The sequence below is a fragment of the Carya illinoinensis genome, chromosome 8 (assembly GCF_018687715.1).
Source record: "Carya illinoinensis cultivar Pawnee chromosome 8, C.illinoinensisPawnee_v1, whole genome shotgun sequence".
Lineage (NCBI taxonomy): Eukaryota > Viridiplantae > Streptophyta > Magnoliopsida > Fagales > Juglandaceae > Carya > Carya illinoinensis.
The window spans coordinates 15,809,740-15,824,867 of NC_056759.1; the positions used below are offsets into that span (position 1 = coordinate 15,809,740).

General features: G+C 33.8%; 1 protein-coding gene across 3 annotated transcripts; it reads left to right on the forward strand.

The window, feature by feature from the left end:
* Positions 1-5,291: 5,291 nt before the first annotated feature.
* On the forward strand, positions 5,292-9,362 carry LOC122317813 (receptor-like protein 7). 3 transcript variants are annotated; one of them, XM_043134846.1, is made up of 3 exons: positions 5,292-5,599; positions 5,732-8,943; positions 9,040-9,362. In XM_043134846.1, the coding sequence occupies exon 2, from the start codon at positions 5,801-5,803 to the stop codon at positions 8,897-8,899; it is 3,099 nt and encodes a 1,032-aa protein (XP_042990780.1). In that variant the 5' UTR covers positions 5,292-5,599; positions 5,732-5,800; the 3' UTR covers positions 8,900-8,943; positions 9,040-9,362. The 3 variants fall into 3 exon arrangements, with proteins under 3 accessions (XP_042990780.1, XP_042990781.1, XP_042990779.1); XM_043134847.1 differs by having other exon boundaries at positions 5,293-5,599; positions 5,713-8,943; positions 9,032-9,362; XM_043134845.1 differs by having other exon boundaries at positions 5,293-5,599; positions 9,032-9,362.
* Positions 9,363-15,128: the final 5,766 nt, after the last annotated feature.

The window sequence follows — 15,128 nt, forward strand, 5'->3', positions numbered from 1 at the left end:
ATATATATAATATACTTTCATGAATTTAGAAATGATAATTCACTTCTTTAAGTCGACTTAATTGGAAACTTTCAAAGTCAAGCACACCACTGTTGTAATATTTGTAATTATGCTTATGGAAATATCAATGCAATTGCTTAAGTGGGAGACTTCAAAGTCAAGCATATATATATATATATATATATATATATATACACACATGTACCATTATTAATATACTTGTAGAGCGAAAGTAGACAGTGGCTCAAACCCTTTGACGGACGTTATACTCCACACCTCTTCGAGCAGTGCTATATTCTGCTATGTGCTAAGGAGAGGATCCCTACAAATCTACACACCTCTCTACACCTTCATTGGATTCTATCTTTCCCCACCAAAAGTTCAGTGGGAGACTTCAAAGTCAAGCATATATATATATATATATATATATATATACACACACATGTACCATTATTAATATACTTGTAGAGCGAAAGTAGACAGTGGCTCAAACCCTTTGACGGACGTTATACTCCACACCTCTTCGAGCAGTGCTATATTCTGCTATGTGCTAAGGAGAGGATCCCTACAAATCTACACACCTCTCTACACCTTCTTTGGATTCTATCTTTCCCCACCAAAAGTTCAGTATCTTCTTCAACCACCCTTAAGGCGTATTCTCCTCCCATTTTATTAAAAGCTATTTGAGGCCATGAGAGACCATACAACTACTAAAAATAGTGTATTTCATCTCTAAGTAACCCGTAAATATAAGCTTTTATACCAAATCATGTAAATCTATATATCTCTCCCTTTATATATATTTTATACGTTTTATTTATTTTTTACTTCATAGATGAGCATCCGAATATCATGTCAATACCCATGCCATCATTGTGATCATCTTGGAAGCTTCGAACAGTTTGTCTTTAGATCATGTTGTACAAGATTTCTCGCTTTCACAAACAAGTCTGGAATAAAAGTATATCAACGATAATTGCATTGGTTCTTGCAGAAATAATTTTACCTCATATGTAAAAATTTTAATTAATTCTTGTTGGTGGACTTAATTGAAAGACTTTCATAGTCAAGCACACAATTATTGAAAAAACACAACTACTATGACATGAGCACTAGTTTTTCAAATACATTGTATCATTCGATACGCTTTCTTTTGATTTTAAGAATTCTCTTTTCAAGTGCATTCTGCTTACGATTCTGTACTTCTTTTATGTCATTGAATTATATTCTATTTATTATTAATAATTGTTTAAACTTTAAACTAAAAGGCTCACGGGGAGAGAATGAAAGAAGTTAGAAATAAGAGATGAGGAGCTGGAAGAGTAACTAAAAATTTACTTAGTTGAAGAGAAAGATGGATTACATAGGGGCTTTATACGAATTTAGTGGACGTCCCTCTTTTTAAAAGTTTTATTGGCCATAAAAAGGGAATTAAAGGATAATCATATGATCAAGCAACTTGAAAAAGTGAACAGTCAAGAAAATAATTAAATAAATCAACCTCAATTATTTATTTTAGGATTAAGGTGGTACCGTGATGAGTCACTGTTATGATATTATGTACTTGTAATATTACCACTTCTTCCAAAAATTAAAATTGATGAAAAAATAAATTTAATTATTTAATTATATGTTAATACTCCTTTAAAGATTAATGCAGTAGAAAGGCATTATTCAAGCTAAAAATATCGAAAGCTTAGATATATAAAACTGGATGTGAAAGTGCACGTGAATGTTTTTCCATATATACTTTCACATCTCAAAGAACAAAAATATAACAACGATAATCGAATTCATGATTAATGCAGAGATATTGTTAATTTAAATATAAAAGTGAAATGCGTTCAATTCTTTAATTCGACTTAATTTCAAAGTCAAGCATACGGCCACCGTCGTCTTTGAAATTATGCAGCTTGTGGAAATAATGCGAAGACTTCAAAGTCAAGTGTACCATTATCAATATACTTGTTTTTTGTTGTCGATCTAATTTTCAGCGATGTTTGCGAGAGTACTCCCAATCAATTTGCAATTAGAGATAAATTATCCGAAAGCTTAATAGTAATGAAATGAGATAAAATGAAAAATATTTAAATAGTAGTTGCAATGCCCTGCTCCCACAAGGGGTCGGAGTGTTCTTTCTAACACCCCGCTCCCAAAGGGGTCTCGGAGTGTTTCTTCCTAGCACTGACAACTCAAATTCCAACAATATACTTAAAGACTCTAAAATACACAAAGTCATCAGAACACTATAGAATTTATTACTAAAATCGACAATCCTCATAGAAACCTTCTATGCTTAATTCACTATGCTTAAATAATCATCTCACCCTTGCTCCATAACCTAATCCTTAGTTGATGTAACCAAAATCATCTGAAAAATATTTTGGAGATAATGGGTGAGTTATCAATAACTCAGTAAACAAAAAACATATACTAGTATGTAAACATGAACATTTACAGAGATCAGAATGCAGAACAGAACAATTTCATTTTTAGAATGCGGAAGCAGAACATGTTATCAAAATATCAGAGCGAAGTTTAGAAATATTTTCATTCATCCTTTGGCATAGCATTCATCATCATATCAAAACATCATATCATAATAGAGACCATGTATAACTCTCGTAGTAGGATCGTGCATTTGTGAATAACCAAACAGAACATAAATCACTCTACTACCAAAAGGTATGCAGTCAAACAAAGACTACTACTATAATCTAGGGCAGAGCCGTATCCACTATTACTACACGTGGTTGGAGCGTATTCACTATTATCATCTGTGGTTGGGCAGTAACTGAACATAATAGAATACCACATTTATCACCTGTGTCAGGGCCATAACTAAACAGAGCAGAAACATAATCAGAAACAGAATTATAAAGTTATGCCAAATGTTTTTCAAATGCCACATCTTATCAAACCCGAGTACTGAACAAAATCATATCATCTTCAGAATTAGAACAGTTTCAGAACATATTCACATAATCATGCACAAATTTTTATATTCGCTCTCTTTGCATAGTTTAGAAACAGAATGCAAAAAATAAGCTCATGTTATAAGCTCATGTCTATATCAGTCATAACAAAAATGATTTATCTTTTATTTAAAGTTCATGAGTAATGTCAAATAAATAACTGAGGTTGTTTTCACATTTCTTTTTAAAACATATTATGCATATTTTCATCAATCAACATCAGTTTATTTTCTTTTTATGCAAAGTTTAGCATAAGAACTTTGCTTAACTTTTCTGAATTTTCTCACAATAGTACTAACTAAAAATCAATCATCACCTATAAAAAAATCATAGAACCAGTTTCCAATTGAACAGTTACCTGTAACTACACCTGAAATACTTAATTTAATTCCTCAAAATCTAAAATCCTCTTAATCCTTAAATACCATTATTTTCTAAATACTTTTGATTTTTACATCATTCCTCAAAACAATTGCACGGTTAAATCCTATTGCTTCAAAAATTAGTCATAATATTTTCCATGTAAATCCGTGAACTTGACACCAAAATTATTAAATCCTTGATATCCTCCGAACCAAACCCAACTCAAAACATAACTTAATTCAAACATATATCCAATAAAATGCCCACCACTAAAAACATAATTTTCCATGAGTACTACAAAGGGCCTAAAAACAAGAAACTTGGCCTTTGTTTTTAGAGATAAGATGAAATGAGATGAGTTAAAATTAAAGTTGAAATTGAATAAAATATATTATTTTAATATTATTTTTATATTGATATTTAAAAAAATTAAATTGTTTATTTTATTTTATATAAAAATTAAAAAAATTATAATAATTAAATAAAATAAGAGAAAATGAGATGAAAATAGATATTTTGTAAAAGAAAAAAAAAATTAGGATTATTTATCGGAAGCTACACGGCGGACAAATAAAGGCTTAAAGCAACACTATTGAGTATAAAAAAATTGCATTATGGGAGGCTACTTTAATAAAAAAGTATGACATGCTTTATGCTTGATAAAGCTACACGGCAAACAAAAGTTAGAAACCCACATTTCACGACACGTTATCATGGGAAAGGACATGCGCGCGCCGAGCACTAAAGAAAAGTATTGAGTCTTCTAATAGAAATAAAGAAAGCAAAATAAAGGCAGTAGGGTAGGTGAGTTCAGCACCGTAGGAAATAAAGGGATGGTTCACCGAATCTGAAGAAATCTCACCCAGAGAAAAAGTCATCGTGCGGACTGGTGCTTGGTCTAAGATAAACGGCGACACATCGGATGTGGGTGGTTGAATAACAGAGACAGAAAGTGATAAGAGAGAAAGAGAACGGAGAGAGAGAGAGAGAGAGAGAGAGAGAGAGAGAAAACGGAACACCGAATCTGAAGAAATCTCAACCAGAGAAAAAGTCATCGTGCGGACTGGTGCTTGGTCTAAGATAAACGGCGACACATCGGATGTGGGTGGTTGAATAACAGAGACAGAAAGTGATAAGAGAGAAAGAGAACGGAGAGAGAGAGAGAGAGAGAGAGAGAGAGAGAGAGAGAAAACGGAACACCGAATCTGAAGAAATCTCAACCAGAGAAAAAGTCATCGTGCGGACTGGTGCTTGGTCTAAGATAAACGGCGACACATCGGATGTGGGTGGTTGAATAACAGAGACAGAAAGTGATAAGAGAGAAAGAGAACGGAGAGAGAGAGAGAGAGAGAGAGAGAGAGAGAGAGAGAGAGAGAGAGAGAGAAAACGGAAGGGACTTACGGCGTCGAGGGAACGAGGGAGTTGGAGAGTTGGTCAGGTTGTCGGGAAAGAAGACAGGTAAGAGAAAAGATCACGCGGAAGATACGGCGTAAAGACAGGGATCTAAAGAAAAATGAGGTTCGGGATCACGGGTACTACAGTCGAAATGGTTTGATCGTTAGAGTCTATAGATATTGAATTTTGAGAGATGAAGGGAGAAAATATGAAATAAAAATATTATAATATTAAAATAAAAATTTTTAATATAATTTTTATTTTAAAATTTATAAATGTTGGTTTATTTTTGTGTCTATCCAAACTGCATGTAAAATCATATGTTGTCCCAAAAAATTTAAACTATTAGGAATATGTAAATTTTATTATTTATTTAATATGTTAATACTTATTCTTAGGTATGGGCAGTCTTTTTCGATGGATAGTTTAACAAGTAAAATATTTAATTAAATAAGATAGAATGTAAAGTTACAGTTTGAATTAAAAAACTTTGCTCTATACCATATGAAATTGTTTCAAAATATTAAACTAATAAAGATAAATAGATTTTATTATTTAATTTATATTTTTTAATATTGCATATATTGACTTTCCTCATTAATCCCCCATCATTCTTTCCTTGTCAGTAACGAGTATTTCTGTCCAACACTTGTGATTATACCATTTCAAAATAAATATGAGCAGAAACCCAGCGATTTTATTCCAGAGATTTGTATCTTTACCTTGTTTGCCCTCAGATCGTCAAGTTTCATGGAGCCAAAATCAAAGGCTGGTGAAGGGGAACTTTGGCAGTAATAATTTATACTAGGCATCTCTTCGATCAGTGTGATATTTTGCTGAAGTATACAGCGTATCTTCCTGCTATTGTAAGTTCCCCAACCGTCCTTTTCTTTCCAATATTTTGCTCAATCAAATGATGCATCGGTATTGAGAACTTTGCTTACATATTTTATTGTTGTCTATTTATCCCTCTTTTTCGGTTTTGGTGCTTTTATCAGATTTGTGCTATCCGCTGTTCAACTCGATTATTATTGTGTGGGTGTGGGTGTCTCTTATTACAGCATTCAATGAGAATTCCACTCCTTTCATGGCTTTTCTTCATGCCCATATGCTTACTTTCTATCAGCTTCTATGTTCCTATGGTTTGCGGACAATCTCTTACCAATCAGAAAGCCTTGTTGCTCCAATTGAAGAATAGCCTCATTTTTCACAGTGCTTCATCTACAAAACTGGTGCACTGGAACAAAAGCATCGATTGTTGCTCATGGGAAGGCGTGACCTGCAACAAGGGACGTGTTATTGGTCTCGACCTCAGCAATGACTCTATCTCATGTTCACTTGACAATTCAAGCAGCCTGTTCAAGCTTCAATATCTTCAGAATCTGAATTTAGCATACAACGACTTCAACGGTTCTGATATTCCTTCAGAATTTAATAAGTTGTCGAATTTGGTTTATTTAAACCTTTCATATGCCGGCTTTCGAGGACAAATTCCAATTACAATTTCGCATTTAAAAGGATTGGTTAGTCTCGATTTAAGTGATTGGAGCTTGAAGCTTGAGAATCCAAATCTAAATATGCTTATTCAAAACCTTTCGAAGCTTACGGAACTTTATCTCGATCGTGTGGATATATCAATGCAAGGGTATGAGTGGGGCCCAGCATTATCAATTTCACTACCAAATCTAAGAGTGTTGAGCTTGTCATATTGCAATCTGTCGGGGCCTTTTGATCCGTCCTTGGTGAATCTCAAATCCCTCTCTGTTATCGATATGCGTCATAACAACTTATCTGCTCCAATTCCTAAATTTTTTGCAGACTTTAGAAATTTGACAACCTTGAATTTCTTTGACTCTTCGTTGAATGGACAATTTCCAGAAAGGATCTTTCAAATTCCAACATTGCAAATGGTTGACCTGTCATATAATGATCAACTTGAAGGTTTCTTGCCAGAATTTCCTTCGAATGGATCTCTTCAAACCCTAATCCTTTTACAAACAAAGTTTTCAGGGTCATTGCCATATTCTATTGGGAATCTCAAACTATTGTCTACAGTCGGTCTTTCTTATTGCAATTTCAATGGAGAAATTCCGAAGTCAATGACCAATCTCACCGAATTGATTTATTTGGACTTTGCATCTAACAAATTCAGGGGATCAATTCCATCATTAAGCATGAGCAAGAATCTGAAAAGAATAGATCTTTCCTACAATGATTTGACAGGTCAAATTTCTTCCACTCGATTGGTAGATGATCTATTGAATTTGCGGAGTCTTGATTTGAGTTACAATTCACTAGAAGGGAGTATTCCAGTTTCTCTTTTTTCCCATCCTTCATTGCAATATTTATTACTTCGAAACAATCGATTTTCTGGCCTACCTGATGAATTTTCAACTGCTCCTTCTCACGTATTGAGTGAACTTGATTTAAGTCACAACAACTTGGAAGGGAAAATTCCCATGTTTGTGTTTAAACTACCTTCTCTTAGCACGCTTGATCTTTCTTCCAATAACTTCAATGGCTCTTGGCAGTTTTGTGCGGTTCAGAAATTAAAGCATCTTGCCAATCTTGATCTTTCATACAATGATCTCTCGATTGAATATAGTGGAAGTAATTGTTCATTGTCTTCTTTTCCCCAAATTATAATGTTGAGATTGGCTTCTAACAAGTTGGAAAGAATTCCAGATTTCTTGCGAAACCAATCTGCCTTGGTAGAGCTAGACCTTTCAAGCAACCAGATTCATGGAGAAATACCACACTGGATTTGGAAATTTACAGAACTGGACGTCTTAAATCTCTCCAATAACAACTTGGTGACTCTAGAAAGACCTTTGCTCAATGTTTCTTTCATGGGCGTGGTGGATCTAAGCTCCAACGAACTCCAAGGGCAGATTCCCGAATCAATATGCAATGCTACATCTACTGTTTTGGATTTATCTAACAATTTCTTAAGTGGCATGGTCCCCCATTGCTTATTGAGTCAGCCAAGTCTAGAGGTGCTAAATCTAAGAAAAAACCAACTCTCAGGCAAAATTCCTGATACGTTTCGAACCAATTGTTCTTTGGAAACTTTAGATCTTGGTGAAAACCAATTAGAAGGAACGTTGCCAAAATCTTTAGCCCAGTGCAAATATTTGGAGTTCCTGGACATCGAGAATAACAGCATTGAAGATACTTTCCCATGTTACTTGAGCAATATATCCATGTTGCGTGTCCTTGTTTTCAAATCTAACAAGTTCCACGGACCCATTGATTGTGATCTAGAGTCTAATGCCACTTGGCCACTGCTTCAAATTATAAACTTAGCTTCAAACAATTTTAGTGGTAAGCTGACAGAAAAGTCCTTCGGCATCTTGAAGGCATTTATGGCAGATAAACATCAGGCAGAATTAGAGGTCATTCGTCATGTACTTAAAGTCAATGCCAGCGATTTTGTTTTTTTTCATTTTGATTATGAAGATAAGCTGACAATTATTGCCAAAGGTCTATCTCTTAATCTGGTGAAGATCCTAACTATTTTCACCCTTCTTGACCTTTCATGCAACAACTTTTACGGGCCTCTACCAAACGAAATTGGAAACTTCAAATCACTGTATGTCCTCAACTTGTCTCGTAACAGTTTCACAGGCAATATTCCACAATCTTTGGGAAAATTAAGTAAACTTGAGTCACTGGACTTGTCAAGCAATGACCTTACAGGTGAGATCCCTATTGAACTCGCAGATGGTCTAATTTTCCTATCAGTCCTCAATCTTTCTTTCAATCAATTGTCGGGAAAAATTCCACAAATCAAGCAATTTACTACATTTCCAAACTCTGCCTATAAAGGGAACATAGGATTATGTGGCATTCCTTTGGAAGAACAATGCAAAGGTGACGGGCCAGGATTGTCAACTCCAACATCTGAAGAATCTGACTCAAATTCTAAAATTGGAATTGACTGGAACTTCATAAGTGTTGAATTGGGATTTGTTTTTGGTTTTGGAATTGCTATTGGGCCTCTTATGTTTTGGAAAAGGTGGAGGATGTGCTACTACAAACATGCTGATGAAATATTTTTTAAGATCTTCCCTCGGTTGTATATTACAATAGAAAACCGTCGAAGACAAGCACACATGAACCAAAGACGAAGAGCTCACAGAAATCAAGGATGGAGGCATGAGTGATATATCGCTTGACATATATGAGCCATGAGGAGTAATGTTGTCAGGTATGACTTTTTTATATGAATATTGCTTTAAATGATATTGGTTGTTGTTGTCAAGATAAATATCTTATTAAAATACTTTTGATGGTAGATATGCAGGTGATTTATGCAAGGTGAACGGGATTTGGAAGCATAACTAACTAATGTTGTCACTGTTGTATTTTAGCACTCGACTATTTACAGTATGATTGGCAATAAATGGATATGCTTTAATATATAGCTTTAAGTTTTATTAGACTTCCAAGCATAAAACTATAGACTCAATGCAGTAGAAAGGTCAGTAGAAAGGTTTATGCAAGACATGTTCTAACAGATATAAATATCATGTGATATCCAGTTTGAACTGTAATAGTTTATTTGGTTTCATCGCTACCACATTTCGTGGACTGCTATGAATAAATATTTCTTCATCATATAGATCATTTCATTTTCAATCATAGTAACTATTTCAAGCGAATTTTAATTAGTTATTTTGATTGGAGATGACAAATTTAAGATGCAATAGCCATTCAATATTTTAGGTGTTGGATGTGTGTATTTAATTGCTATAAAGTATATCGAGGGCTTGAAACTAGCAAGATTTATGGGCTTGAGGATGAATAAAAAGTACAAGAAAGAAGCTGGGCTTGACATAGAGGGCCCTATAATGTCACTTGATGTCCAGCCAACCAAGATGCTAGACACCCACACACTAGCGAGACTTCTATTAGATTTAAGGCTTGATCTATACGTGAAAGGTTAGAGAGGATTCACTGACACTCACTCAAGACTCGATCTAGCATGAAATAAAATTTTAGTTTGCTAGACACACAGTTGACATTTTGTTCAAGCAAACATCCTTGATGATTTAAATTGTTCAAGATTCTAATAATTTTTACATCGTAGCCGCAATTTTTGCCCACAAAATGCCTATTTCCAATGAAATTGTGGAATAGTCAGAAAAATAGAGTTTTTCCGTTGAAAATGTTCGCCGGGAAATATCGGAATATCGCAGCAAAGAAATGTTTAACCAGAGTTAATCGTCACCGGGAGGACTTTTTCCCAGTAATTTTTTCAGCTGCAAATACTTATTTGTTGTGATATGGAGTGTCGGAAAGTTGTATTTCCGACTAGACATTATTGACGCAAATAGTCTTATCATCCGTATAAACATTTTCGCCGAATTTTGCTAGCCGGAAATGGTCCATTACAAAATAAATAAAAAATACACTAAATAGGATAGATGGAAAATTCAATACACATTCATATTGTACAGTACCATAGTCTTTATAAATTCAGATTGTGCCAACTATAGTACCATAATCTAACAGATTGATTCCCAAACTAGGAATTACACCTATAGAACCTTTTGTATGTTGATTCAATTGCATAGATGTTACTGTTCATTGTGCTATTGTACATACAAAAGCACGACAATTCCAACTAACAGAGTAGCTTATACAAAAAAACACAAATTTTCAATCTCAGCAGACTTCACAAAGAATAATATTTGCAAAAGGTAATGAAAAATCAATCTAGAAAACTGCAGCAACATACTTCAACAAACAATCATTACACAAAAGCCTCTACGCAACCATTAAATATAGAGTATAAATTCTTAAAAGCTACATGATTAAGTTATTCGTGATGTAGTCTAATTTCCCAATTAATCAAATTTGTTACCGATGTATCAAAAATCAACACAAAAACAAAATCTCATTCCAAACCGAGCAAAGCGACATAAGAAGCATCGATCTACAAACTTGCCTTGAGTGCCATGTCATCAATCCATTTTGTAGTCAGAACAACATTGGCTCCAGCCTTCAACAGTTTTTAAATTCTCCCTTTTGTCATATTGGCTTCTATATTAACACATTAGCACATGTAACATCAGTGCCACATAAGCAAAATCATAGACAAGCATAAATAATGTTTTCATCTTGATACCTATAAATAATCAATGAGTAAAATTGTCAAACAACAAGCAACATAAGCATAAAGCATGAAAATCCACCAACTAAAAGCATGAAAAGAAGGTTGAGCCATATAAGGCTAATGATTTTACTAGTATGTAGTTTTAAAGGAACTTTCAATACTAATCTAACAGATTTTAATTACCTCAAATTATATGTGCACAAAGCCTTGGTTGGGTATTTGACTTCCCCCTGTGCATTTGTCATTTTAACATATTGCGGTTTTTTCAACCTTTAAATACACATCAAATATTACCTATATCAATAAAACACACAAAAGGCACACCAAAGGAATAAAATGCACAAATGGCTTGGTCAAGTATGGAAACAATCACCACAATGTTACTAATATCTAGATTCTTGAAACAAAATAACTGCACCACTTCCCAACATAAAAGTATACCAAATTTGCAAAGAAGTCACTGTCCCAACATTCGAAATCCACTCTCCCAAGCTTGGTGATCAATTTCCTCCATTTTTGAATGATATTGAAACGTTTACCGTGATTCTTATGTTAATTCAATTCTTTTTCCTGTTGCTATTTGTATTCTGCTACACGAATTCATGGCTTAATTCTCATAGCAGTTTTTTTTCCTAGCAGTTTTTTTTTTTTGGAATGATATGAACATGCTTACATATCTATGAATATATGTATTATCTCTAGAAAAAGAAAAAAGTATCTTGCTCACATGGGTGCTTGTTCTTTGGGACATGCTATGACATTCTATTCCTTTGATTGATACTTGGATCTTATTTATGACTGGATTAATTCTCACCTAGCGCTGTTTTAAACAAGTGTTGGAATTGATTAATTATAACTCTTGTGTATGGTTCTATGATTACAGGGGAAAAAAAATAATACATAATTTATAAGGCCATGCTCTTGGTTTTACCTCTTGATAATCATGTCTTTGCCTATGATTTCTTACCCCCCCCCCCCCCCAACAAAAAAAATATTCTTTTATTCTTTTTGTTTTTGCAGTGTTTGCTCCCTACTCTTTTATATAACCACTCTTGCTCCATTGCATTCACAGACCTCTGTTACATATGGCCATTGGCCATACCATCTTAAGCACATCCTCTGTTTTTGTAGATTATGCTTTGGGTTGGAAGAATTTGTGAACCTAGGGTCTAGAATTATGGCTCCAAGAGAATTTTGATGGATAAAAGACTAGCTTAGACTCTATTAAAATAATACCTAGACCGTAGCTTAGACTCTGTTTATTTTGATAAGTACTTTATCAAATCTATTGTTGAAGATTTCCTTTTCTCTGGTTCCTCCAGTTATATTAGATTCTAGCACCTAAACACCTAAGTTAGTTGCTGCACATCAAACTAGCCCTCTGATCATGTCATTCTCATCCCTTCTCACTACTAGCCATTTCAAACTCCGAGCCACAAATGCTTTAAGAATTGAACTAGAATTACTGCAAGGCACTATAGTAGCAGAATTTCAGTCCTTGTAACTCTCAATTTTGAGTTCAGTCTTCTATATTCCTCCTCTTATTCAACCTCTGTTTTGAAGACCCTATTTAGCCTCTCAGTTTTGGCTTTTTTTTTGGGGGGGGGGGGGACAGATTGGGGAGTAGTTTGCAAATTTACCACCTTGTTTAGTATGCATGAATATTTTTTTTGGACCTACATGTTCGTTTAAAAAAAAGTGATGTATCTGTAATACTTTGAGCTAATAATTTTTTTTATCTCTTTGTTTTTCCTTTTGGCAGATTACTCAGGTTTTTGCATTTTATGATGAATGCCTGCGAAAGTGAGTTATCTATACATTACCTTGGTTTAGGAGGTCATACTTGTAGTAATTTATATTATCTTTTACATGAAAATATTATTCATTTTCCCTTTAATACTATATTTAGATAGTCCTAATATATAGTTTTTGAACCTAATGAGTAGATAATACATTTCATCTACCTACCGATGTTTTTGAACCTAAAATTGTAAATGAGATTGAACTTGTAACTTATATGGTTCAAGCTGGTGGAATGTGTGGTTGTCCAGGGTTAATATGTGGCTGTTTGGGTCACTATGTGACTGGTTGGGTTGACACATGGTTGTTGGGATTGACATTTGGCTGTTGGTTTTATGAGTGTGGTTGTTTGGGCTATTATATGTGGCTGTTTAGGCTAGTATACATGGCTGGTTGGGTTTGTTTTAATTGATGAAAGGTGTGGTTGCTTTTGCTTGAAGTGTGAGTGTATGGTGGTATTTTCGAACAGTTGTGCATTTATGAGTTTTCAAGTTGGTAAATTTGAGCATGTGCATTTAAAAAATGAAGCGATCTTTTGTGAAAGTCTAAAGCTCCACTTTTTGAATGATTTATTGAACAATATATCATGGTCATACAAATCAAGGCAACATGGTTCTCATCCCCTCACCTGTAATTCTATATTTACTAAACTTGACTCAATACACTCAATTTTGTCTTCTATTTTCCTTCTCTTATCTAGCCTCTGTTTTATAGACCTTTAGTCCTAGACGAGAGTCCTTCCATCTAACTTGAACTGGCTGGCTTGAACTGAGTCTTGTGGATTAAAGGAAGATCTCCAGTTATTTAGCAGACCAGTCCAGTGATACGTGAATTTGGTTTTATGATTATACAGTTATGTTATTTATTGTGTTAAATTCAAGTGTTAGATAGATAAAATATCTACATTTGTGTTGAATTGGATTACATGGGCAGCAAGGTTTTTCTTGTAAACATGTTAGTAGAATTAACTAGTTATTTTTTAGGAAGTGTTATTATTGTCAATTTGAATCTTGGAGGTTTGTATATAATTTTTTAGCTTGTATTAGACAATTTTTTATGCTCATTTTTTGCTCAGCCTCATCTTTTTTTGCTTTTACAATTACTTTTTTTTTTTTGAATTCTTTTAACATTTTCTGTGAACCAAATACTTTTTTTTTTTTTCCAAGAGAAGTCTTTTGTCTTAACGGCAAATACTTTTTTTTTGCCGGGAGAAGTTTTTTCCCACAAATGTTGTAGTGGGTAATACTAATACCCACCAGTACCTCTCGTGGTAATTGCTCCTACTCCCACGAGCATAAATGAAAATGGATATGCTTTAGCGATGAGTTTCATTGACTCTTGCCGCGAAATGTGTCGTGAGAAAACATAAGTATTGGTCACGAATTAAACCATTTGTGGGCGATAATATTTTTTGCGGCAAGTTTTACGTCATGAGCTGCCCACAACAACAATTTGTGGAAATATGATTTTTCCCACAGAAAGTCAGCTTTTTGGCATGAATCTCCCCATTGGGAAAAGACCGTATTTCTTGTAGGATTCATATATATTTTTTAATTCTTTATATTATATATAATTTATATGTAATATATAATTATATATAAAATATTTTTTTATTATATGATAAATTACTAATTAATATAATATTAAATTTTAAAGTCTTATATTACTATAATTTATTATATTAATAGTTATACTAATATTATATAGGGCATATTAATAGTTATACTAATACTACATCACTATATGTTATAATATATTATAATATAATCACTATAGTCTATAATCAATTATAATATATATAATATACTTTATTAAAATGAAAAAATCAGATCGAAAATGGATAAAATTGGAGTACCGATTTAAGAGGATAACGGGTACATAATCGGTTATGGAACATACAAAACCAGTATATACCTATTCGGTCTTAAATTTTGTCTAAGACCGGACGGGTTACACCCTAGATTTTGCATTTGTTGAGATATCTTTTACGAAGGCCAAATTCATGATCTGTTTTTGGGTTTTTTACATACTTCACCCTTGACGCCGAAATTGAACAGCCTTCTTGGGCTCAATTTTGAACAATTAAAGGAAATTATGGAAAACAGATTTCGAGCTTGGCATGGGTTTTTTATTTCCAGATTTAAAATCATGGAAATTTCAAAAGAAAAGGGTATACCCAGATTTAAAATCTCGTTTCTATTTCAAGAAACAGATGAAGCAAAAAATAGAAAAAGTAAAGAGAAGCAGAGAGAGAGAGATACCTATAAGTTGAAGAGCTTTCACTTTGTAGCGCGATTTGCAGGAGAATTGAGCAGAGAGAGAAAGAGAGAGAAGGAACCTGAATGGAGGAGAACAGGACGAAACGGTGCGTTTTTCCTTATCCTTATTCCACTTAAATTTCATTCCGGTCCAAAACGCATTCACTTCACACCGTTTCATCAAACGGTACAGCTGTCTATTGGTGCGTTTTGCTA

Excerpts from the sequence above, each read along its gene's own strand:
- LOC122317813 (XM_043134846.1), top strand. The coding sequence starts at position 5,801 with ATGAGAATTCCACTCCTTTCATGGCTTTTCTTCATGCCCATATGCTTA.